This window comes from Schistocerca serialis, chromosome 9 (assembly GCF_023864345.2).
Source record: "Schistocerca serialis cubense isolate TAMUIC-IGC-003099 chromosome 9, iqSchSeri2.2, whole genome shotgun sequence".
NCBI classification, from domain to species: Eukaryota; Metazoa; Arthropoda; class Insecta; order Orthoptera; family Acrididae; genus Schistocerca; species Schistocerca serialis.
The window spans coordinates 283,722,430-283,750,154 of NC_064646.1; the positions used below are offsets into that span (position 1 = coordinate 283,722,430).

General features: G+C 39.1%; 1 protein-coding gene across 2 annotated transcripts in view; it reads left to right on the forward strand.

The window, feature by feature from the left end:
• The window catches only part of LOC126418970 (uncharacterized protein CG4449), a 156,330-nt gene that overhangs the window by 47,785 nt on the left and 80,820 nt on the right, over nucleotides 1-27,725 (forward strand). For both annotated transcript variants that reach the window (XM_050086018.1, XM_050086017.1), the window contains exon 4: nucleotides 27,030-27,240. In XM_050086018.1, coding sequence (XP_049941975.1) covers nucleotides 27,030-27,240 — 211 coding nt within the window. The remainder of the gene's footprint in view (nucleotides 1-27,029; nucleotides 27,241-27,725) is intronic.

Sequence of the window (27,725 nt, forward strand, 5' to 3'; positions counted from 1 at the left end):
GATATGTTTGTTTCTGGGCAGGTGTGTGGAATTCAGCTGCTTGTTAAAGAATGTTGTGTGTAAATCTTCATCATGTATGAGGCCAAGGAGAAAATGGCTTTGCCTGGAACAGAAATGGCACTGATATCAATGACGTTATGTTTGTTGGTTCATGTGAAATAATGTAACTGAAGTGTGAATTTGATGTTTTGAGCAGTTTTCTTCATATATTTTTTTAAAGGAGTCATAGTGTGCCTATTTTGTTCTAGTGGATAAGCTTATAAGAGTCTGCTCCCATCATTTTCAAATGGCTGGCCAAATTCAGACATGATCATACTTCTCTTGAATATGATTTATGTGAAGGATGTACCAAAACTGGCATTGGAGAGGGAGATTTTCCATGAGAGGTGGACGAATTGACATTGATCAGTGACAGGGATGCAGAAAACAACTGATGAAACTACTGCATAAAAGACATGAGTTTACCCACAGGAAATGTGACCTCAGTGATGATCTCTCCATTGGATTAGTCCCTCGTTTGGATATTTGCACTGGGATTGCCATGGGATAGGTGGCCCTGAGAAAGAAGACTGAAAACCCAATGAAAAGGGTAACTTTTTTAGAGTTGGATTGTGGAATGTCCTAAGTCTGAAGGATGTAGAAAAACTAGAAAATCTGAAAAGAATTGTGAACAGCCAAAACTAGATGTAGTAGGGGTCAGTGAAGCAAACACAAATAAGATTTTAAAATATCTGAACAGATGAGTATAGGGTAATACACAAAAAATTGGATAAATTATAATAGGAGTAGAATTTACTATGAGTAAGAATTTAAGGTGAAGAGTGAGTTACCATTGACAGCTCAAAGGACACTATTTTATTATCATCAAAACTGGAACCAAGCCAAATCCATCATCTGTATAGTCCAGTCAATGAAGGAAAATTGGGGAAAAAATTCATGTAGTTGGAACTTTTTGTACAGTGGTATGAGGGACACCCATGAGTAACATACTAAAAATCCTGACTGTTGCTGTGGGCGTGGGGATGAAGAGCCTTTAAAAGTAACATTTTTATGTTTTTCTTGGCTAAGTAAAAAATTGTGGCTTCTAGTGAAAATGTTTTTCCATTACAAAACTATACTACATTAAATTTGCTACAAAAAAGGTCCTATTCACATTTCCTCTAGTACTAATAGTTTCCACATTGCAGGGGAGCAGGGGATTGACAAATCAGATTTTAAAAAATGTTTTGACAGTATAAAATAAATGCTTATCTTTAAATGAAGTGGATTGTAAACAAATATTAAATGTATGTACGATGTCGAAGTGCAGTAGAGCAATGTTAAGGGATAAATTGTGTTCTGGGGGTGGTAACAGAATGGATGGGGTGGAGGTTAAGGGTAAAAGTGCGAAGGAAGTTAGGTGGCTGGATTGTTGTCATGCACTTCAGTCCTTCACAGGTCTGCCAAATGAAGATTGAGCGTGTGATTCTGCACTCTCTCTATCTCGCAGCATCAGAAGATGCAACTACAGGGTGTTTCAGAAAATTATACTATTCGTCCATAGCACACCACTTTGGTGTGAACCAGGGAAATGTGTTGGGACCTTTGCTGTTCATATTGTGTATTAATGACCTTGCAGACAATATTAATAGTAAAATCAGGCCTTTTGCAGATGATGCAGTTATTTACAATGAAATGCTATTTGAAAGAAACTGCATAAATATTCAGTCAGATATTGATAAGATTTCAGTGTGATGTGGACATTGGCAACTTGCTCTAAATGTTCAGAAATGTAAAATTTTGCAATTCTTAAAACGAAAAAATGTAGTATGCTATGACTATAATACCAATGAGTCACTGTTGGAGTCAGCCAACTCATACAAATGCTTGGGTATAATACATTGTAGAGATATGAAGTGGAATGATCACATAGGTTCAGTTGTGGGTTCAGGCGATAGAGTTTGGTTTATTGGTAGAATACTGGGGAAGTGCAGTCAGTCTATAAAGGAGATTGCTTACAAATCACCTGTGTGAACGGTTCTGTAATATTGCTCAAGTGTGTGGGATCCATACCAGATACGACTAACAGGGGATATTGAATTAGTACAGAGAAAGGCAGCATGAATGGTCACAGATTTGTTTAATCCATGGAGAGTGTCGCAGAGATACTGAAGAAACTGAACTGGAAGACTCTTGATGATAGACGTAAAATATCACCTGAAAGTTTCAAGAACAAACTTTAAATGTTAATTCTGAGAATTTGTAATAACCCACTACGTATCGCTTACATAGGGATTGTGAGGATAAGATTAGAACAATTACTGCACACACAGAGGCATTCAAATAAATAATAATTTTTCCTGCACTCCATATGTGAATGGAACAGGAAGAAACCCTAATAACTGTTACAATGGGACGTACACTCTGCCATCCACCTCACGATTGTTTGTGGAGCATAGATTTAGATGTGATGTAGATAACGCAAAGGGACAGAATCTACATAAATTTTTCCATCCTCTGCAACATGCGAACTATTACTTGTAAAGAAAAATAGGACTTTTTTGTAGGAAATTGTATGTAGTTGAATTTTGTAACGAGAAACATTTTCGTTAGTATCCATGATTTTAGAGTTATTCAAGAAAAACATAAAAAGGATTTTTAGTTTGTCATGGCAGTCATTCCTACCGCTGTACATAAAATTGTGACTATACAATTCTTTTCCCCCCAGTCGATCTCTTTTGTCTTCCTTGACTGGACTAATAGGTAAGATATAAATGCTTAAGTCAGAGGGTGAAGGTGACAAGGTAGAGAGGTACTGTGCACATCATTATCACTGCTGTCTGGCTGCTAATAACAACAGTCCAAGTGGATTGTTGTTGTTAGTAGCCAAAACGACAGTGAAAAAAATGTGCACAATATTCATATTATGATTGAATGCCTCCTGTGTGATTTTGTGTTTAAGTTAAAGATAATGAGAGTATATAATTGACTGAATATGTAACTCACAAGGAGAGACCATAATGTTCGGATCACGGATATACTTCAAACTTAACACAACATAGTGTGCAAGTGGTAAGGCATACTACGCGGGCAATTTCCAGAAAATTGCAAGAGAAGTTCGAAGCATCACTGATGTACTGGTGTGTTGTAAACTGTGATGTCTGGTTACAAGCTGTGCAACTATGTAGAATTTGTGGCGTCCCGTGTGAACGGTAGCTCACAATGCCACTACAGAAAGCCACAAGCTGTGGCACCACATTAGATTTGTATATGAAACTGGCTTAACACAAAATCTTTGCAAATATTGATGCCAAAAACTGGCACTATACAATTGAATGTATTTTAATATCATCTTCACATGTAGTAGTTTCTCGTTCTTTGTCAGTCAAATATGAACATGTGCGAAAGTGCTTGATCAAGTTTTTAACTTGCTTGTGGAAATAAAAGTCGCTTAAATATTTGTTGCAATAATAAAAATTAGTGAACTGCATAATCACATTGGAAATTGAAAAAAAGAAGTTAATATAGATAGGTGTGTCTTTTCATCATATTATCTTTCAGATGCAATGTGTAAGAAGTAATGTTGCTAGTGTTGAAAAAAAAGCATAAATTAAAAAAAAAAAGGATGAGCGGGACTTGATCCTGCGATCCACCTATTATGAAGCTCTAACGCTAACCAGCAGGGCATGGTTCGTGCCAGCAAAACGCCTGGCTGTGCTGACATTTTGGACCGGAAATTGACATCACATAACCACACCCACCCGGCTTTGCCTGCTTTCAATTCACTTGCTTTCTTCGAATTTTTGTTTTGTTTTTATTGTTTTATATTTGCTGTGGATGTGGAGGAGAATGGAGAGAATAAGCGGGATGGAAAAGTGAGTAATGAAAGAGCACTGGAAAGGGTTGGTGAGAGAAGATGTCTGCTGAAGGTTGTAAGAGAAAGGAAAAAGAACTGGTTGGGACATTCATTGAGAAGGGAGTGCTTGCTAGCAGATGCTTTTGAAGGATTGGTTTGTGGGAGAAGACTGAGAGGAAGAAGGAGATACAAGATGATAAACGACATAAAGGGAAGAGGAAATTATGCAGACCTGAAGAGGATGGCAGAAGACCGGACAGCCTGGAGAACTACCATGTGAAAACCTGCCTCTTGGTAGAACACTGATGATGATGATGATGATATTTGCTGCTGGAATTTACTAAAACAGGTTCGTAATCATTTAGGTTGCAGCAGTTATTTGGAGACAAAGAGGCTTGCATGGGATAGGGTAACGTGGAGAGCTGCAGAAAACCGGTCTTTGGACTGAAGATCACAACAGTATTGCTGTGGTGGTGATTGTGGTGATTGTCACTGTTTAGTCAGCTATTCTTTGCTGATCACGTTACCATAGTCTTCATAATGTAAATACATGGTAAAGGTAGAATACCTAAACTCTTAAACAGGGGAATAGAGGTGTTTCTAGGTTCATGATTCTAATGGGCTTTTTTGTATTCTGAAAACTAACTTAGCTGCAGCCAAATTATGTCAAAATATGACCCCATATTAAAAGTGGGAAAGAAAGTAGGCATAATAGGTGCTCTTAATTGTTTTTTCACATGACGTCAAACAACATTGAAGCTGAACTCAGTGACGGAGTTAATAAGTATGCTGGTCATATACCTAGATCTCAAATTGATATTGTAGGCACACACTCAGCTGGTATAAAGGAAGCTATTAAGTGGTTTTATCCTTCACAAATCCTTCAACATTGTAAGTGAAAAAGAAAGTTGCTTGCACACTACACTTTCTTCTTAACATTTTCATCTTTGTATTGGTCCTGTGGCTATTATGCTTTACACTAACACTACTCCTGTGGTAAAAGAAACCATCCTTTTCAGTGATTTATAACATTAATTATGTTACCATTGCACACTAAAAAAAGATGTGATATACATTTGATGTGGTTGTACTCTAGATTTCACTTTTAGACTGACTAAATTTTAATAGTTTTAACTTCCCTGAGATGAAGATGTTGGTGAACTACCTTTGACAGTGATAAAGACACCTCGAAAAATAAGAAAGTTTATTGTCATACACCAATTACTAAAAGAGAAGTGTTTATGAAATTTGAATGTTTTCTTTACTTGGTTTAAACAGTTGTACAACACTAAAGTAATTTATGGGCATCGAGTAATAATTATATTTAAAGTATCTACATAAATGTATTTAAAGTAATCCACAATTGTGCCAGTAGCATATGGTATGGGCTTGTATTACGTTTTGTGGGAAAAGTCTTAATACATTTCTCAATGTTTGATGCACAGTGCACATTGTTACAACAACTGTTGACTACCGTTTAATTTTGAGTCTGTTTCTACAATGGGATCACCCACTTTCTTTCTCACTGGCAAAAGTTCTGAAGTGCAATTGAAATGTAATTAGCACCCTATTTTTCCCTTTAATAGTAGTCAGCCATTTTCATATACTCGCTAATGTGTTTAGTGCATATAGATAACTGAGGGATCAAAATGAGGACATGTACATGTATTTTATAGCTATGAATATGCGATCATATTCCACTTGAGCACAGAGCTCCACATCAGCTGTTCATCTGTCTTTGTGGGCATTCTTGTATACAATATAGACAGGTGATGCCAGTTTCCGGACCAAAATGTTAATGCGGCCAATCCATTTACTGGTGCGAGACACACCTCTAACCCCACGACCACTGCCAGCTTGTGCTCGGGGCTGCAATGTGCTGGTACATCATTCATGCTTAACACTTCTTTTGTGATTTTCCTAAAATTGCCCAAGTAACATGCCTTACTACATTATGTTGTCATAATGGACTATTAAAAGTGTACAAAGTTTGAAGTAAGTCCGTGATCCTGTCACAGCCTCTCCTTGTCAGTATGTAAAGAGAAATGAAAATCTAAAAATAATGGGAGGTTGCAGTGCTATAATAGCTGAAAAAATAGAAGACAGAGTTATGGAAGAATGTGGACTCAGTCATAGGTATGAGAGATGAGGAAGACTACTTGAGTTATAAAATAAATTATAGAAAATACAGTGTTTAAAAATTGCAAGAGGTGGTGGTATTCTTGAAAATGCCAGGAAACACAAGAAGATAATAGCTAGAGTACACAATGGTGATCAGATGATTCCAAAATCAGATATTGGATTGTATAGTGTATCCAACAGCAGATAAAGGCTCAGATCATAATTTACAATGTATAGGAGTAGACCGAATATAAGGAAAATCATTAGGAAGACTCAGTGTACAGGGACGTAGAATGTTAAATTACCTGGGAGTGATGCCATGAATTAGAAGTTCTCTGTGGCTGTAGATTCTGGAATAATAAATATCTCAATAGGTATTCCAGTGTAGAAGAAGTATATGTCTCCCAAAAGGTTTATCACAGAAGTTTGTCAGACAAATACCGGTAAAGAATAGTAGTTGTGAATTACATTCTGTCTCCCTGTAATGTTACAATTTTCCCAAGTGAATTTTCCTTTTGATCTATGCAGCAATACATGTCACTTAGAAACGAAATCAGTAGGAAGTGCGAAGGAGGTGAAGTGAAATGGTTGCAGAAAACATGCAAAGAAATCCAAAAAATAAATTATCAGTAGAAGAATAGTTTCAGCATACAGAAAAGTGAAAGTAACTTTTGGAAGATTGAAAAAATATTGTTGGCAGAACATTGGCAGTGGAAAAGAACTACTGTTAATAGCAGAAACAGACCAGATTGGTGCAAAGAGCACAGTGTGGATCTTTACCAAAGGGAGAAACTGTCTGCTAATATGGTAGAAGATGGCCTCGGTACTGCTTTGGAGGAAATAGGGGATTCTGTATTAGACTCACTGTTTGACATAGCTTTGAAGGGCTAGTGATAACCAAGGCAGAAGGATGGATATAATTTCTAAAATCAAAAACATCCAGATACCTTCAGCTGATTTGAAAATTTCTTACAGTTTAAAACTGTCTACTAGACAAAACTCAAACCTTCCCTTTCATAGCAACTTCTCTTGCCAGTTCAGCTTCCTGCTATGTACTGTGTGACCCATTGTAAACATTAAATTTGCTGTGTAAATAGGGGAGAATGGTTGTCTCCCTGTGTTGAACATACTAATAAAGAAGATGACAGATGATACACTAGGCCATACACTATATAGTAAGGAAATCAATTCAGACCTCTATCTGCATGTCTCGAACTGTCGCCATTCAGTGCTTAAAATCTGGTTTCTTCTAATTTTTGTACTTTTCAGAATTGTTAAGCTCCTGTTAATGCTGGACAGTTACTTTACTAGTTCATCAAACACTGATGTCTTTAATGACTCTACACTGGTGGGTCTTCCTGATGATTTCCGATTTATGTCTGTAAACTAAGTATGATGACAAAGATCCATCTAACTCATGTTACATAATTACAGGCACAATTAAGTTATGGTTTGTCTTACAATAACACTTCACTTCTTAGGTATTTGAGAATGTACCTTGTCACAAAATTGTTGTAATGTTCCAATAAATATGGTATTGAATTTCTTTTGTAATTCCTAGTAAAGAGATGAAATTGCTGTTTTATCCCTGTTGTTCTTGCACGTATGTGACTTGTGGATGACTATCCTTTTTGATGCTCACTCCCAGAAATATGTCTAGGTACTTGATATTGTTGCACGTTTCCCCCTTGTATGTTCACTTCATGCTACCTATTCTTTTACATAATTGGAGTTTGGATGTTATACATGTTAGAACACTGGTGTAATTATAAAGTTGCGGGTGTATTGTTGTACAAATATCTTTCACTATTCCAAAAAAAATTGGAAAGATTTTTGTACTAGTGTTTCCCCAGGTATTCAATGCCTGTCATATATATAGGCATCCTGGTAATACACAGATGTGAATTTGTGAATATTGTATTATTAAAAGAAAGTTCTAATTAATAATATGAATATAATAGAGGGAAACATTCCATGCGGGAAAAATATATCTAAAAACAAAGATGGTGTGACTTACCATACGAAAGCGCTGGCTGGTCGATAGACACACAAACAAACACAAACATACACACAAAATTCAAGCTTTCGCAACCAACGGTTGCTTCATCAGGAAAGAGGGAAGGAGAGGGAAAGACGAAAGGATGTGGGTTTTAAGGGAGAGGGTAAGGAGTCATACCAATCCCGGGAGCGGAAAGACTTACCTTAGGGGGAAAAAAGGACAGGTATACACGCGCGCGCGCCCACACACACCCACACACCCACACCCACACACCCACACCCACACCCACACCCACACCCACACCCACACACACACACACACACACACACACACACACATATCCATCCGCACACACACACACACACACACACACACACACACACACACACACACATATATCCATCCACACATACACAGACACAAGCAGACAATGCTTGTGTCTGTGTATGTGCGGATGGATGTGTGTGTGTGTGTGTGTGTGTGTGTGTGTGTGTGTGTGTGGGCGCGCGCTGCGCGCATGAGTGTATACCTGTCCTTTTTTCCCCCTAAGGTAAGTCTTTCCGCTCCCGGGATTGGTATGACTCCTTACCCTCTCCCTTAAAACCCACATCCTTTCGTCTTTCCCTCTCCTTCCCTCTTTCCTGATGAAGCAACCGTTGGTTGCGAAAGCTTGAATTTTGTGTGTATGTTTGTGTTTGTTTATGTGTCTATCGACCTGCCAGCGCTTTCGTATGGTAAGTCACAACATCTTTGTTTTTAGATATAAAAAAAAAGTTCTGTTATACACTGATCAGCCAGGATCAAGCATTTCGGTAACTGCACTATTTGTCGGGTATTCGAGGAGTGCTGTGGTGGGTGTCTTCAACACGAGGCGAAACAGAGGTGAAACCATGTCCAGACGTCATGAGGTTGGGTGACCACCAGTTATTACAGATGTCAGATGTCATAGGCTAGGCAGACTAGTGAAATAGGACCTGTGACGGAACTAACACCAGACTTTATGCTGGGCAGAGAACAGGTATGTTTGAACACACAGTGCACTGAACACTCCTAATGATGGGCCTCCGCAGCTGATGACTCATGCATTAATACCACAACATCAGCAAGTATGACTGAAATGGGCATGCGACCATCAACTTTGGATGTTTCTGCTGCGACGGAGTGTTGCATGGTCTGATGAATCCCAATACCTTCTTCATCATGCTGATGGGAAGGCGTGAATCTGTCGTCTTCTAGGCGAACAGCTCCTTGAAACTGTACTGCGGGATGGAGAGAAGCTGGCAGCGGCTCCATTGTGCTCTGGGGAACATTCATGTGTGCATCCGTGGGTCCAATAGAGACTGTGCAAGGCACCATGATGACCAAGGAGTATCATACACTGGTTGCCAACTCCCCTAGGGGTTCCACAACTCTTTTGTGGATATGTGCGTGGCAAGCACGGGACCCCGAGCTAGTGCGGCTCTCTTTCCTTTCCGGCTGCATACCTTCCTTTTCCACATCCTCCCTCCCCCCCCCCCATCCTCCCTCCCCCCCATCCTCCCTCCCCCCCCTCCCCCCCCCCCCCCTCACGTGCGCCTCTTCCCTTCCCCTTCCCCTTCTCCCCCTGTGGGAGTATGTTTTGTGCCTACGTCCGGAGACAGATGCTTGCAACTGTAAGACATAGTCTCTCTTCTTTGCTCTCTTTTCTTTGCCTCTTCTCTTTACCCTCTTGTCCACTGTGGCATTTGAGACCTCTCTTCTTTCCTTTTCTTTGTTCCTCCCCTTCTCTTTCTTTCCTCCCTATGCATGTCTGAAGGCCGACCTATGCTTTCCCATGCATAGCCGGTGATGAGGTAATGAGTAATTCCCTGCCCCGGGTAGACAGGTAAGACATAGTCTCTCTTCTTTGCTCTCTTTTCTTTGCCTCTTCTCTTTACCCTCTTGTCCACTGTGGCATTTGAGACCTCTCTTCTTTCCTTTTCTTTGTTCCTCCCCTTCTCTTTCTTTCCTCCCTATGCATGTCTGAAGGCCGACCTATGCTTTCCCATGCATAGCCGGTGGTGAGGTAATGAGTAATTCCCCGCCCCGGGTAGACAGGTAGGACACATACGTGCCCCCTGGTAATGGCCAGCCCCAGGGAAGGGTGATTACCTGAGCTGGTACCTTCTGAACATGCCGATTGGTCCCTCTGTTCATTTCTCAGGAGGTGTGACCTGAGGTGTGAACAATCACCTAAGGCAGGAGTGCCCTCAGAAGGGCCCCCACAAGGAAGGAACGCACCATCGGAGACGCCAGTAATCGTGGAGGATACTTCCACAATGGTTTCCTCTATGTCTACAATTTCTGCTCACAAGCGAAAGTTAGATGAGTCTCAGCCATGGACAATTCTTCCATCAGTGCCACAGTTCTTTGTTGTTTCTCAGTCGGACGAAGGTCAAGACTTCTCCTCGGTCAACCCTTTCATTATTCAGAAAGGTGTCGACACAATTGCAGGTCCTGTAAAGTCTTGTTCTTGATTACAAAATGGCACCTTGTTGTTAGAAACAGTCAGTGCCCTCCAGGCACAAAAATTGCTGCGAACTACACTGCTACACACCTCTGCCCAGGTGGAAGCCCACCGCACTTTAAATTCATCACGCGGGGTGGTTTGTACACGCTCACTCAACGGATTATCCAATGAGGAAATTCAAAACTACCTGTCTGACCAGGGCGTAATGGCTGTACATAGTCATGAAAAGGGTTGACAAGGACTTGGTACCAACTTGTGCTATCTTCTTGACATTTGACAGAGTTCAACTTCCATCGAACATTAAAGTGGGGATATGAGATAATTTCAGTTCGCCCTTACATTCCCAACCCTATGCGTTGCTATCGGTGTCAGCATTTTAATCATACCAGCCAGTCGTGTTCCAATCCGGCCAAATGCGTTATGTGTGGCAAGGATGCCCATGAAGGTGCTTGTCCACCTCCATCCCCTCATTGCATCAACTGTATGGGCGATCATGCTGCTTCCTCTAGAGATTGCCCAATTTTCAAAGAAGAACGACTTATTCAGGAAATCAGAGTAAAGGAAAAGGTGTCTACATTTGCTGCTCATATACGCCAGTTGAAAGCCCACTGTGCCTCCAGCAGGTAAATATAGCACTGTCCTTGCATCTCCTCAGCCTACTAAGGAGGCAGCCACATGGACTAGTGATCTCACCTTTAGTGCCACGGTTGTCAGATCAGCCAGCACAAAGATTTCCCGTTCAGCCTCCTCACTATCAGCTGCTCACTCTACGGCTCACCCTTCATCGGCTCCTGTTAAATCACAAACCCCAAAATCAGACATCTGGACTTCTAAAAAAAGAGCCTACTCGGGAAGATTTTTTACGTACCCAGATTTCACAACCATTGATTCCTCCCTCATCTCAACGTCCTGTTTCCAAGAAGGCTCATAAGAAACCAAGTTCCTCTTCTTCTCCGCCACGGTGTGTCTCATGTACAGCACCACCTGGTGGTAACCTCCCTCGGCTGTCTTACTTGTCGCCAAGGCGCACTGCTGGCGGCCTATCAACTGGCCGATTGCTGATGGCAGGAGCTGCCCCCGAACAACCTATGGATCAGGATTAGCTGCCTTTGGCTGAATGCCGTTCCACGCTGTCGGCCGCCGGCTCTCAGCAGTCGTTGAGTTGAGAGCAACTGTAGTAAGATTCTTCCCTTTTCTGTTCACCGTGTGTCAATTATCCATTGAGATATCTGTGGCATTAGAGCCAATTGGGATGAATTGTTGATCCTCTTAAGATTCTACTCGCCGGTCATCTTCTGTCTTCAGGAAACAAAGTTGCATCCCCATGATCACTTTGTTTTCCATCATTTCCAGTCAGTCCGGTTTGATCTCCCCTCTGTTGATGGCACTCCAGCACACAGGGGACTTATGATTCTTCTCCATGATACTGTCAATTATCACCCAATCCCCTTAAACAGTTCCTTCCAAGCTCTTGCTGTCCGTCTTTCCCTTTCTGGATACACCTTCTCTCTTTCTACCATATACATTCCATCGTCCACACTGATGGCGAGAGCTGATCTCCTTCATCTCCTTGGGTCTGCTCCCGCCCCCCTATTTGCACTGTTTGCCATCGCCATAAATCCAATTATGGATTGTCTCCTTCCCGATGTCTCGGGCTCCCTCTTTGTGGACGATTTTGCAATCTACTACAGTTTTCAACGGACCAGCCTTCTTGAATGACGTCTTCAAGGATTTATTGATCGCCTCCACTCTTGGAGCATCGGAACCAGCTTCTGCTTTTCTCCCAGTAAGACCGTTTGTGTCAATTTTTGACATCGTACGGTGTTTCTTCCGCTTTCCCTACATCTAGGCCCTATCGACCTTCCATTTGCGGACATTGCTAAATTCTTGGGAATCATGTTTGACAGAAAACTGTGCTGGTCCTCCCACGTTTCCTATCTTTTGGCTCCCTGCCTGCGATCCGTCAACTCCCTCCATGTTCTGAATGGTACATCCTGGGGAGCAGACTGAGTGGTCCTTCTCCGCCTATATCACGCCCTAGTGTGCTTGAAATTGGACTATGGAAGCATAGTTTACTCCTCTGCTCAGGCGTCTGTTCTTCGGCTTCTCGACTCTGTCCACCACTGGGGGTAGTGCCCCTATTTCACTCCGCTACACGCCCATTTACAGCTGTCGCCCGATATATCTCCCATTTTAGCAGATGACACGTGCTCAGTCGTTCGCATCCTCGAGTTTATCAGTGTCAGTGAGATGTCGTTGGTCATTTGAAGTTATTTTTGGGGAGAAACACCCCCCTCCCCCCTTCTATAGTAGTTTTCCAAGCTTTCCTTCTGTTTTTCAGTTTCTCCACTTTTTGAGTTTCGTTCCCATTGCTGCTGATTTTCTTTTTTTAAAATTATTTTTATTATATATAAGAAACATTCCACGTGGGAAAATATATATATGCTTTACATATGTCTGCCTGTGTCTGTATATGTGCGGAAATATATATATATATATATATATATATATATATATATATATATTTGTGTGTGTGTGTGTGTGTGTGTGTGTGTGCCTGTCCTTTTTTTACCCCTAAGGTAAGTCTTTCCGCTCCCGGGATTGGAATGACTCCTTACCCTCTCCCTTAAAACCCACATCCTTTCGTCTTTCCCTCTCCTTCCCTCTTTCCTGATGAAGCAACCTTGGGTTGCGAAAGCTTGAAATTTGTGTGTGTGTTTGTGTGTTTTTTATTGTGTCTATCTACCAGCGCTTTCTCATTTCGTAAGTTACAGCATCTTTGTTGCTTTGTTGTTTATATATATTTTTCCCACGTGGAATGTTTAAGAAAAAATATGGGGGGGGGGGAGGTGTTTGCAGACTATGTACACCACTGCATGACTATAATGCTTCCCAAATAACAAGGCCAGGAGTGTGATGGAGTGATTCGAGGAACACAGTGATGAGTTCCAGTTGATGTACTTGCCCCCAAACTTACCAGATTTGAACCTGATCGATCACATCTGCGATGTGATTGAACAAGGCATTAGAACTCATCATCCCCCCTCCCTGGAATTTATGGGAATTAGGTTACTCGTGTGTGCATATGTACCAACTCCCTCCAGTGACCTATGAAGGCCTCATTCCTTCCATGCCACGATGATGTTATTGGCACCAGAGGTTGACTGTAAGTGATCTGTATATTGCAGATGCCAAGTCTTTACTCGTTCCCATGTAGTAACAGATGCCTTCTTTTCCAGATTTTCTGATTGCCCTTTTGTTTCCTCTTGCTGTGCTGCTCCATGTATTTAACTGCTGACTTTGTTTCCTGTTGCAGAGGAGTGAGGGTTATAAGAGGGCTTCTACATGTAAATAATTCAATACAAAATCACAAAACACTGTTTCCATAATTATTCCTAATTCAAATAAGTTATCAACTCATAAAAAATGATAATTAACAAAGCTTTCAGGCAACATGTTCATACATGATGCGTCAGTGATTCACCAAAATCATAAGTTCATACTTAACTCCAGGTTGCCTGGCGTAGGGACTATTTAACAACATTAATTTTTCTTTAGTGCTTGACCATTTCGTCAGGCCCCTTTTTTCTTTGGAATCCACAACCTCCCCAAAGCACAACAGCAAAGTGCAAGTGACGCCTCACTGGCTATCGAAATTACACATCAGTCGTTGCTTTCTGCACTGTGCCCACATTTTTCTTTCTCATATCTGGACATAAATTCCAAAATCCCAAGTGTAATAGATGCTCTGAACTCTACTACTAATTAAAATCACATTTTTCACACGTACATGATTCGTCAGTCTAGTAAAAGGAAAGTGGGAATGTTGCTATGCTTTATAGTTTATAGCAATATGTACAACTACAGTGGTCTTTGCTGTATCACCAAATGCTTACTGGGGTTCTACATGTAAGCTTGCTTCTCGATTCTCAGTTGCTGTATTTCAGTTGAATGAGTCACAATCAGAGATGTGAATCATGTGAAATACTTGTGTTTGAAATGCAAATACAAAATACCTATTTTTACTTTACATTTGAAATATTTTCTTTTTTTCAAAAAGCATTTCCTATTTTATTTGAAATATGTAAACTACAGATTTTTGTATTTGTAAAATGCAAAATGCTTCTCTTGATTTTTTTCATTTATTTCTTCATGGTTCATTTAATGAGCCATTTGTTTGAACAAAAGTGGTCCCACAATTCATACAGATGGCACAATGTGTGCCAAAGGTATACCTGTCAAGGGAATATGGCCATGACCGTAATTATTAGGAAAGACAGTAAGACTTGAGTACGCATTACATGTTTACCATATTGTTTGCTTAATGTAAAATGTACAAAAGTCATCTGATAATATCAAAGTAACTGAATGAAGGAGGGAGTGGGGTCACACACGTTACATTTAATAGCTTCAGAAAATATCTATAAAGCCAGATCTCAAAGTAATTCATACAAAAAAGTTAATGACGCAGCCACATCAAAACGTCAAGCACTATTAAATCTGTGTTAAAGATCTCCTAAAGCTTGTGAAACCTGTTTAGAACCAAGTGGAAAATCCTCTTCTTCTCCGTGTCCAATATGATGAAATTCGCACTATAATTCTATTCAAGATCTACTTACAGGCAAGTGCATTGTAAATGAAACTTCCAGGAAACTCATATTAGCAGCTTCTGAAGAAATTGAAGTACAATGTTTTAATGAATACAACTTGTGCAAAACCTATTGCTGACAGCATCGGAAGTTTGGGAGGGGACAAAGATACCTAATGTAGATGCCTTCTACCAGAACTAAAGAAAATGCAAAGAATGCTAAGCAGCTTGCAAAGGATAATGTGATGATATAAATTATTAAAGAAAGTCTTAATAGGCTTTTTAATAGAGTCTGTAAATTAGAGGAACCAAAAGCAAAGGATGGCGTATTAGCATCCATATCTTATCCTTTTTTCAAATTGAAATGGGTATCGAAGTCTAGCAGAGAATATGTTAAAGAACTGTTTATTTCAGAAGTGTAGAGAATGAAACCAGAAGAAGAAGAAGAAGAAGAAGAAGATGATGATGATGATGGGAACAACTTGGAACTTTTTGATAGAAAAAAGGTTAAATCTTATTATATGTTGTTGAGGTCTCTCTGTCTCCTGTAACCAGTGATAGTGCCAACACTACAGTGAATCTGGAAAGATTACAATGTTTAAAAGATAATGACGGTAGTTTAGATTCCTTGAACAGATATGCAACTGGGGGGAGGGGGGGGGGGTGTAGTAGTGATACTTGTTTATCAACTTCTGCTCCTGCTGAACAACTTTTTTCCTTTGGTGAACTAATAATGCGGCCACATAAGCAAAAGACGAAACATCTGAACAATTATGGATGTTAAAATCAGCGAAAAATGTTCACCGACAAGAGGTATTTTATTTGAATAAAAGTATTTTGAAAATATGTATTAGGCCTTATTTGAACACATTTATTGAAAACCATTTTGTATTTACGCTTGAAATAGAAAAAATAATGAAGTATTTGTATTTTGAATTTAAATGTTTTTAATAAACTATTTTGCACATCTGTGGTTACAATATTTGACTGGTAATTATTGAAGTGTGTCATAATATGCCCTGAAGTATGGCATTTGTTTGCAACATGATACATGAAGTGTAAAAGTTATATGGTATTTTGCTTTGTCAGTACTTCTTTTCAGTTATCTGCATGTATAATGCTTTAGTACTTAATGACTATGGATTGTGCATTTTTCATAAGTAACATGTATTATTCCTTTCTTTCTATTTGGTATAGTCCCTGGAAGATGGTGATAATCAAAACTGATGTTTTTATCAGGGTAGTGGGGATCTGCTGTTTGCCTACAACTGTTTGTACTACATATGCTGGAATATTCCTTAAATAGGTGGGATCTGTATCACTTGGAACCAAAGAAACATGAGATTTCGCAAAATAGGGAGACATGATTGGCAACAGGCCCACTTGAATCACAGAAATGTGTTACCTAAATGCTGAAAAATTCCAGTGTGCAGGTTCTTGAAGAAAATTGAATGATAGTGCCTAAAAATAAACTTAAGAAATTTTTTCCAGATATAATCAACAGGTATTCTCAGGGACTCTACATACCACTTCTGTAGAAACTATGAAAGGTGGGGGAAAATTGCAACAACTTCTGTAGAGGCAATGAAACAGTCAAGCTTTCTGCACTGCATCTATCCATCTGTGCATGGTACAACCAGAAACCTATGCATTAATTGCAATAAAAAGTGCTCTTTGCAAGGAACACACAGTAGTAGAAATATATATGGGTTTCATCCACCCTTCACGTTTATGACAGCTTGAAATTTGCAGACACTTTCTGTTAGGTGTTTGAATGTCTGTGGATGAATGGCAGTCCATTCTTCCTCAGGAGCCAAACCAGAGTGATTTTGGACTCTGGGGTCTGGAACAAAGGCGATGTTGTAATACATTCTAAAGGTGTTCCATTGTGTTCAGGTTGGGACTCTAGGCAGGCCAGTCTACTTTAGGAAAGTTTCCCACAAACAAATGCCTCACAGGCACTGCTTTATGACGGGGTGCATTATCATACTGGTACAGTCATTGTCGCTGGGCTGTTGGTGCACTTTGGAACTCACAAGTGATTCCTTCTGCTGATTTGGTGTGATTTTTGTGCAACCTCCCTCAGTTATGCCCAATGGTTCCAGTCTATCAGTACATGAGGTTGCCTGGTTTTGGGTTAGCTGTGGTTGTTCCTTTGCGTTTCCACTTAAGTCACATCACCAACAGTTGACTTGGGCAGCTTTAGAACGGTTGAAATGCCCCTGATGGATTTGTTACTCAGGTGAAATTCAATGTCTAGTCCACAGTCGAAGTCACTGAGCTCTCCAGGCCAACCTGCTGTTATTGCTTTTCTTGTGACAACATAATATTCCCCATCTTTTATTATACTAGCAGGCCCATATCTCATTAGATCTAATGGTCAGTTCTGTTCTATATACGGGTATCCACGTACTTTTGATCAGATGGTCCAGTGTTAGCAATTATCAGTGCCATCTTACACAGTTTGGATTGGTTTCAATCTTGAATTTCATGCTTGAATGAAAATAAAATGCATGGGTAGCATTCACACAAAAAAGTAGTAACAACCAGTGGAAAAATGCCCTTTAGAACACAAAAAAAGGTGAATATGTTCTTGTTTAAAAGACCCTGACTGCAAACTGGGATACCACTTACCTCATTCTACCTTACATAGTACCTTTCAAAAGATTCCCAAAAATTTGGGAATGTGTATTTATTCACACTCTGTTTATCATGCTACTCACTTCTCACCCCCACAAGCTCCCCTAACCATAATTCGCTCACAGTCACTAGTCCATCGCTGTAAATCGCTCATACCCATCCCCTCGCACTTGCCCATTCTCTCACTCACTTATCCTGCCCAACTCTTTGACATTTTCCCTTTGTGTCTCTCTGTCACATCTCCTGTCTCACAGCCACAGTATTCTTTGTTCTGTCCTACTACTGCTTCTGCCACCGCTACTGTCTCCTGTCATTCTCAGTGTCTCCCTCTTGCTCTCTCTTACTGTTACTATCTCATTCCTTCCTTCCTTCCCACTGCTGCTGTCTCTTCTCCCTGTTACTATCTCTCTCTTCTTGTTATTGTCATAGACACACACACACACACATTATCACTGGCTTTCACCCACTTCTACTTTCTCCTCTATTCCTCACCTACTGCCACTATCTCCTCTCTCAGCATAAAAAAGAGTGAATATGTTCACATGCCAAAATGTGAAAGAGAATTTTTAAAGATCCTGAAGGAAGTGGAGTGAGGCAGCTGGTATCTCACTTTCCAGCCTGTCTGTTAATAAGCAGGAGCATATTTGCCTTTCTTGGGCTCTGATAGGAGCTTTTTCCCGCTGGTTACCCTCTTTTTTTCCCTGCTGCAGTAGGGCATGCCACTCTTATGAAAGGAACTCTATGGGTCATTAAAATTTTGTTAATTTACTTATGTGAAATTGAAATAACTCAGTTTTATTTTACACCTCAGACTGGATTTTATGTGCGCAAAAATTTTGGCTGTGCTTCAGTACTGCAACATAGGGTTTCCAGAACACTGTGGAGGATAATGGAGCCACATTATAGCTTATTTTCCCATGATTACATCACTTTATGAACTTACATTTTCACCTCATAACAGATTTATGTGCACAGGTATGGTAAATTTCAACACCTATTTATTAGAAACAGATAAAGATATCAAGAAAATTTTGAAGGATTTTCAAGATTTGAGCCTTAGGAACACATTGTGAAAACGTCAACAATTCACTGTATGTTGCCATCTTGGAATCTCAAACTCAGTTTTAATACCAAAAAACCGCATTTTTTAGATGTTTTTCTAAAACGGTTAAAGATTTTTGAAAACAGGAATATGGCACTTCTAGATAAATACCTAGAGAATATACTGTTAAGATTCAAGCAATTCACTGCTTTAGTTATTTAGATATCTGCTGCTGATGGTGAAAAAATGCTTTTCTTGGATTTTCTCAGAAGTTGCCCATGAACTAAATGGTGGCTCCATAAGCTCCTTAATGTGCACAATAGATCAAATGTAATGCAAAAAGAACAAAGCAATTTGCTCCATTTGCCTAAGTTGGAGGAAGTGTGTAATTTTCAAACTCTGATGCTGTAATGTAGGATGGTCGCAGTAAGACAGTTTTTTTGTCTGGCATACAGCAGTTCCCTAGCCCAAGGGCTATCCGAAAACTACCTTTCTGTCACCAATAGAACCTGAGATATTTGTGGTATTTTGGAACACATGGGTATATAACAATAAAATGAAGTTATATACTTTAGCTGGGAAAGTCCAGATAATAATAGAGTACACAGACATACATTGTGACATGAGGAAAAGGAGATTTAAATTTTATGGGTGCCCACTAGATTGACAAAACAAATAGTAGAATTCTATGAAAAGAAAAGTGGGGCCAAACCTGAGCCAACTAAATGGACCATTGTGGTTAAGGAGGATCTTAAAGCAGCTGATACAACTCAGGCAGCCATTACAGATAGAAAAACATTCAGACAAAAGATATTTGATTGGAAAGTTGGTCACAGGGAAATTAGGAAACAGACTGGAACACCGTGGTCTGATGAAAGAAAGAGACTTCATTCTGAAAGGGTGAAATAAATTTGGACACAAAGGAAGGCCAACCACCAAAGCGACATGATTGATTGTACATCATGTGGTCCTATTGGGCCCATATTTGAATAATAATAATAATAATAATAATAATAACAGAAGTAGAATAGGGAGAAACCAAAGCAGTAACTACTACTTGACAGGATAAAGAGTTTGGGTGTGCAGTATACAGGGTGATTCGTGAAGATATGCAAATATTTTAATATGTTAAAGAAAATAAGTTCATATAAACATAGGCCCTCAAATGTTTAGTTACAGAGTTATGGCTAATAAAAGATTTTTCCTGAAACTTCGCTAATATGAAGCCATCGCAAGACTGTATGAGGTTAAAGTAAAGCACGATTTCCATTTATTTTGTTGTTGTTATTGGTCTGGTGAATCTAATAAAACATGTGCCAGACACGTATCTGCAGTAGTTTTCCAGAACATCCAGAGAAGCAAAGATGTAATTTTGTAAAATTTTTAGTTTATTAACTACTTGGCCCAATTTGTTTTTTAAAATCCAGACATTTGCACAAAGTTTTCAACAGAAGTTGTAGAAAATTTAAATCCATTTATGGGGAAAATGTTCATTTAAATGTGTTGTAACGGCATTGGTGAAATGTGGAGGCATGCTGTCATGATGAAAATACATTTGCAATTGCATAGCAGGTGGAACATCTTCGAGCAAGTGGGGCATTTCTTCTTGAGGGAATTGTAAGAACATTTCACCAGTTGGACGTCCTGGGAAAATGAATGGTCCAGTAAAGTGTGTGTTGATTATACCATACCACACATCTGAGCTAAATCACTGCTGGAAATTGTGTTGCATTGTTGCATGTCAGTTTGCTTCAGACCATATGTGCTCGTTATGTAAATTGTTTATACCATCTCGAGTAAACTGTGCCTCATCAGTAAATAAAATGTATTTGTGTAACTGCCTATTAGTATTTAACCACTTGCAGAACTCGAAGTGAAGGGCAGGATCTCCCGGATTTAAGTGATGCACCTTTTTTTATGGTAAGGATACAGATTATTGTACTTCAGTGTACGCTATACATTAGATTGTGAAATGCCTAATCGTTGAGAGATACGTCGTGTACTGATACCCGGGCTATGTTGAACAGCATCCATAATATCCTCATCATCATCTTCTTGTATCGAGTGCTCGTACTGATTGTGAACATTAGGTAGAGAACCTGTCTCCCGTAACATTGGAAATACTCTGCAAATGGTTCATGCATTCGGAACCCTCTGAGTTGGATAATGTATGTGATGTTTGTTAACTGCAGCCATTACCATCACATTTGCCATAAATATTGGCATATTCCTCTGTCGTAAATTTGAAAGGCATCCCTATTTCATAAATAATCTACAAACTACAGCAGTTACTATGCGGTTTCACTTAAACACACTGTTGTTATCATGTTCCTTCACTGAACAATACAGAAAACATGGATGTTCTAGAAGACTACTGCAGGTACATGTCTGGGACATGTTTTATTAGATACACCAGACCAATAACAACAAAATAAATGGAAATCCTGCTTTACTTTAATGTCATACAGTTTTGTGATGGCTTAGCTAATATGAAGTTGCCAAATTTGAAGCAAAATTTTTATTAGCCGTAACTCCGTAACTAAACATTTGCAATTATGTTTATATGAACTTTTTTCTTTAGTTTTACTTGAGAATAACATATTAAAATATTTGCATCTCCTTGTGAATCACCCTAATAACATATTAAAATATTTGCATATCTTTCTGAATCACTCTGCATACTGTAAATTAAACACTGCTACCCACATAGCTGACTGTGTGTGGGTTGCCCTCAGCAAGTTTTTAGAGTAGTTTTGTCTCCATCCATTCCAGATAATGATAGCTGTAGGTCCCCGGAGGTATCAGTATGTGGTGCAAAGAAATGCCCCCTACAAGTGAAAGTATTAAAATCCAAGTGATTAACTGCCAAAATATTCAAAACAAGGTGCTCAAGTTTGAAGTGCTCCTAAAAAGCAATGGAGCTTACATAATACTAGGTACAGAAAGTTGTTTAGAACCCAAAATTGGGAGAAGTGAGAATTTTGGGGAACATTTAAGAATGTATTGTAAGGCTAGGCAAATGTTAAATGGAGATGGTATATTTGTTGCAGTAGACCAGAAATTCAAATTTCATGAGATAGAAATTGAAAGTGCATGTGAGATTGTCTGGCCAAGACTCAATATCAGGGGTTGGCATAAACTTACAATGTGATTCTTCTGTTAGAGGAAACCTATGTTCGCTAGCACATAAGCTCTCCAAGTACACTGTTGTCATTGGAGAAAACTTTAATCATACAACAATTAGTTGGGAAAATTACAGTTTCTTGAGTGGTGGACATGACAAGATGTCCTGCAATAGATTATTAAAAACATTACCTGAGAACTGCTAAGAACAGATTGTTCAGAAGACTACACATGGTGCAAATGTATTGGACCTAATAGCAGCTAATAGACCTGACCTCTTTGAGGGTGTCCACATAGGAACTGGAATACGTGACTGACGGTTGTAGCAACAATGATGATCAAAGTAGAAAGGGCAACTAAAACAAAGTAGGAGGATTTATATGTTCAGAAAATTAAATAAAGTGCCAGTAGCATTGCATCTCAGTGAGGAAGTCAAAACATATAGGTCTGCAAAGGAGCATGCAGAAGAACTGTGGCTGAAGTTTAAAGGACTAGTTGACCATGTACATGGCAGGCATGTACCTAGTAGAACAGTTAATAATGGGGGACAGTCCTGCTATGGTATAGTGTCACTCTAAAGAAACTTCTAAGGAAACAGAAACTGTTGCATAACAGGTGTACAAGAAAGCATAGTGTTATAGATAGGGAGATACTGAATGAAACACATTTGGCTGTCAAGAAGGCAGTGCATGAAGCCTTCAACAATTATCGTAGTAGGATATTATAGAAGGATTGCCTATAAAACTAAAGATATTCTGTTTATATATAAAGGCTTTAGTGGTACACAGTTGGTGTCCAGACAGCTGTGGACGAGACAGAAAGTGAGATTGATAATGACAGGGGAAAAGCAGAAACACAGAAATACTTTTTCAAATATTCCTGTACAAAGAAAAATCTATGGGTATTGCCCCAATTTAATTCTCACACCACTCCAAAAGATGAGTGAGATAAGATATTAGTGTCTGGTGCTGAGAAACAGCAGAAATCACTAACATTGAACGAACCTCTAGAGCTTACTGGAATTCTGTCCGATTTTATATTGAATCTGCAGCTGAGGCAGCCATGCTATTAACTGTAGTGTACTGTTAGTCCCATCAAACACAAAACTGCCAAGTAGTTACGAGAAAGCACAGGTCACCCTCATCTACAAGAAGGGTAGCAGAAATAATCCAAAAAACTACCTTCCAATATACTTAACATCTGTGTGTTATAGAATCTTAGAAAATAATCTCAGAATGATCCCCCCCTGTGCCAACCAGCATCGATTCCAAAAACATTGATCATGTGAATCCCAACTCTCATGTTTCTCACATGACATCCTGAAAGCCATGGATCAGCGGAATCAGATAGATGCAGTATATCTCGATTTCTGAAAAGCATTTGACTGTTACCACATCTGTGTTTATCATCGAAAGTACAACTGATGGAGTATTAAGTGAAACTTGAGACTGGCTTGAAGATATTTTGGTTCGATGATGCAGCTTGTTACCTTCGATGGAGAGTCATTGACAGGTATAGAAGTAATTTTGGATGTGCCCTTGGTAAGTGTGTTTGTACCCTTGTTGTCCATGTTGTATATTAATGACTTTGCAGGCAATATTAATAGTAACCTCAAACTTTTCAGAGTTGATTCAATTATCTGTAATGAAGTACTGTCTGAAGAAAGCTGTACAAATATTCAGTAAGATCTTGATATGATTTAAAAATGGTGACAAGATTGGCAACTTGCTTCAAATGTCAAAAAATGAAAAATTGCACACTTTGAAAACCAAAAATTATAGTATTCTTTGACTATAGTATCAGAAATTCTCATATGGAATCAGTCAACTGATACAAGTGTGTCGGTGTAAAAATTTTTAGGGGCATGAAATGGAACAATCCATTGGCTCAGATGTAGGTAAAGCAGTTGGCAGACTTCTGTTCACTGGCAGAATATTAGAGAAATGCAATCATTCTACAAAGGAAATTGGCTATAAACCACATATGCGACCTGTCCTACAATATTGTTCAAATGTGTGGAACCTTATCAGATTGAACTAATGGGGATATTGAACATATAAACAGAAGGGCAGCACAAATGATATTTAGGTTTGTTTGGACCATGGAAGTTCTTTTTTGAGATGCTGAAGAATCTGAACTGGCAGACATGTGAAGATAGATAGAAAGGACCCTAAGCAAGCCTTCTTACAAAGTTTCGAGATCCAGCTTCAAAATATGGATCTAGGAATATACTACCACTCTTTATGTATTGCTCCCATATGGATTGAGAGTTCAAGATCAGGTTAATTACAGTGTGCACAGAGATGTTCAGTCAGTCATTTTTCCCGTGCTCCATACTTGAGTGAAATGGGAAGAAACTGTAATAACTGGTACTGTATGAGGTGTCCTTTGCCATCCACTTCACAGTGGCTTGCAGAGTGTGGATGTAAATGTAGTAATCTTTTTCACAACGATGTAAAGTTGTGAGAATGTTTGAAGCAATAGTTTATTGATACTTTTTCCTAATTAACATTTCACATATTAGTGAGGAAGGATGCTATTTTTTATGAATGTGGCCATTCATATTTCCTCTCAAATTGTGAAATAACTGGCTTTTCTTGTATGTCTAAATGTTATTAGAGTTTGCTCTGCAAATTAAAAAAAAAAAAAATCCATGAACATGGTTATGGAAGAACCACAAACCACATTCCATTTTGCCAAACCTATACTACTTTATTCACTTCTTTATATAAGGAATGATCAAAAAGTCCCTGTTTGAATGCTGTGTAGTACAGAATCGTTGTGCCAGTTTGGCAAAATTGCTATGAGTATTGTGGCAATTGTCCTACCAACCCTCCAGTTTGGATATTCACATGGGGGATGGGTTTTTGGACTGTAGGGTGGGTACTCAAGTGTGTCTCACTTGAGTGGGCATAACTTCTGCATTATGACATTTGATATGGGGATGTGCATTATCATGGGGCAGCAGCACCCCTTGGTGCACCATTCCACAATGGTGCTTTTCTGCAAGTATGTTGCCCCATACATATTTTTAATTCTCTAATAAATGCTTACTGATGTTTGTCTTTCAGCAGCCAATAAAAGAATAACAGCACACTGGTCCTGTTTGGATGCATTTGATAATTGCATTGTCATAGTTCACATTTCCACATTTAGCACATGCAGGTTGGAAAGACATGGATGGCACATTAATCCCTTGCCTACATGTCTGTGCTTATATACCTGTATCGAAGTTGTGCTGTGTTGCATATATGCTGCAGCAGTGCTCTCCGATGGAAAAATTTTGATTGTCCCTTGTATCGTAACATTAAAGTAATGAGATTTACCAAAGAGATGAAATATTAATTCACTTGGAAACATTAGTTCTGTTAAAAAGTACACCTCTTCCATATCATGTATAATTGAAGCACTAAGTTCGAACATTTTGTTGTATTGCCAGCAAGTGATGGTTTCCATAACTGTAACTCATTCAGCTTCATTTGTATGTTGATGTGTTAGAACGTACAACACAATTTTTGAAGAAGTTTAAGTCAGTTTGTTGCATATGTGTTGTGTGTTTGCTAGGGGTTCTTGCATGATACATTTCACTTCAGGGCTTGGGATGATCTCTGCCTCTACACTTACATATATGAGGTGTGATAAAAAATGGAATGAATAATTTTATTAGAAACAAAGTAATAAGCTTACATGGAATTTGAGTTAATCTCCTTCAAAGTAATGTACTTTGCTAGCAGTGCATTTATGACACACTGTCATGATGAAAAAGGAACCCATTGGTCCATTTTTCTTCCCTCTTTCTTTGTACATGTTATGGTACACACTTGCAAAATTTGACATTTACAGGCGTTCCCCTTTGGACCGAACTCTGATTGCACTATGCCTTCAATATTTGGGGGAGGGGGTGGGGGGGGGGGGGGGGGGGAGAAAGACTTTGATGCTCAATTCTGACAGACTTAGCTTTTTTGGGTGAGGAGATTCTCTTGTTTTCCATTGAGAACTCAAAATTTTCAGCTCATACCTGTAGACCCAAGTTTCATCTCTACTTACATTTTTGGAGATGAAATCCAGATCTGAATGAAGAGATCCTTCAGCTCCATGCAAACAGACACACGATTTTCCTTCTGTTCATTACTCAAAAGTCTGGGAACAAATTTTGCACTCACTTGTCTCATTTGTAAATTATTGGTCAAAATGAGATGCTAAGTTCTTCAATACGTTCTCAAATTGTTGTTCACCTGTTTGAATGAACAATTTTTGCTCCGTTTAGCATGTTTTCTTCTGTTTCTGATGCTAATGGATGTCCCAAATGTTGCTCGATCTTCTACCAATGTATTTACACTTTTTAATTTCTCGTACCACCTGTAAACAGTCTTCAGAGTTACAGCATTATCGCCATATGCTAATTTCAACTTCTCATTATTTCCTTGGGCAGATTTTTGCAACTTGAAACAGAACTTAATGTTCACGCATTGTTTGACATCCATGATGTGCGACAGACACGGTAAACCCAACCGCACTTTAGCTCCTCTGGATACTGCATGACGAGTCAGAACATGTTCCAACTTGACGCTACCTGTCTCAGTGGGTCAGGCTATCAGATATATTACATCTAATGATTGTAGTGTCAGCAGTTGCTGCTAAAAAATTCAGTCACGATATTTTTTGAAGACTCTTCGTAAAACATTTCATTTACTTGCATTTGTTGAACTAACACACATAGCTAAAGCTGCAGCATAAATTCTGAGCCCAACCTGACTCTGACAACGGTTCAACTGTGATCTTAATGCAGTCTGCTTTCAGGCATAAATGTTATATTTGTATCATTTCTATACGGTAATGGCCTTGTAAATACATAAATTAAATGTTTAAGTTCATTAGTAACTGAAATAGCAAATGTTCTGGAGAGCTGTTCAGGAATTGGATTTGAATGTAGGATACTGCACAACAAATAAGGTTTTTTCATGCACTTTCGAGTAACATTGTGTGTGTTTCAGTTTCAAAGACTGATTTGAATTTCTGTGCATTTAAGACAGAAGAATGTACACTTTAATCCTTTTTATATTTTTCTTACAAGAATTTTGACAGTGTCTTACTGCTGTGTGTGTGTGTGTGTGTGTGTGTGTGTGTGTGTGTGTGTGTTTAGCTTTCCATGTAATGTACTCTCGTTATACCTCATGCACTTTATCTGTACAGTGTTATTGAAATTCGGGACACATCTCCTGAACCTGCAAGACAAACCAGAAGTGTCACCAGAGGCAGAGGGCGAGGGAGAGCAAGAGGAAGAGCTAGAGCTAGAGCTAGAGGTAGAGGTAGAGGCCATGCTAGAGGAACCGGGGGTGATAGTAGAGGTAGAAAGAGTATGCCCGTTATCACCAATGAAGTGCCACTCACTGTGGAGGACTCGGTATGTCAGATTACCTCATCAATGTATTTTTTTTACTGGTAAAAAATATATGTAACTTAAATTTTTTCCATGTACCCATTTATTCTTGTTATATGATGTGAGATGAAATGGTGGTAGTTAGTGAATTACTTATTTGCATGGATCATAATTGCGATCTCTTGTTACGCTGTAGAACAAGTTGATTTAGAGTTATAGTACACTTTCTCAACAAAAAGTATGCAACATTTACTTAATTAGTTTTACATTAATCTAAGGTATCATTCCTGTTTTTATATTTTTTTGTTTCATAATGTGATTTATATTTAGCTGCGGTCTCCCCCCCCCCCCCCCCTTCCCCCCCCCCTCCCCCAAACTAACTACATGATTAAAATTCAAATATTGTTCTATGGGTTAGACTGGGTTGTTAAGGAGGACTAAGACATGATTTCATCTACTCTAATCTTTGTCTTTGAAGTTGTAATGATGTAAGGACCCCAGCCTGTAGT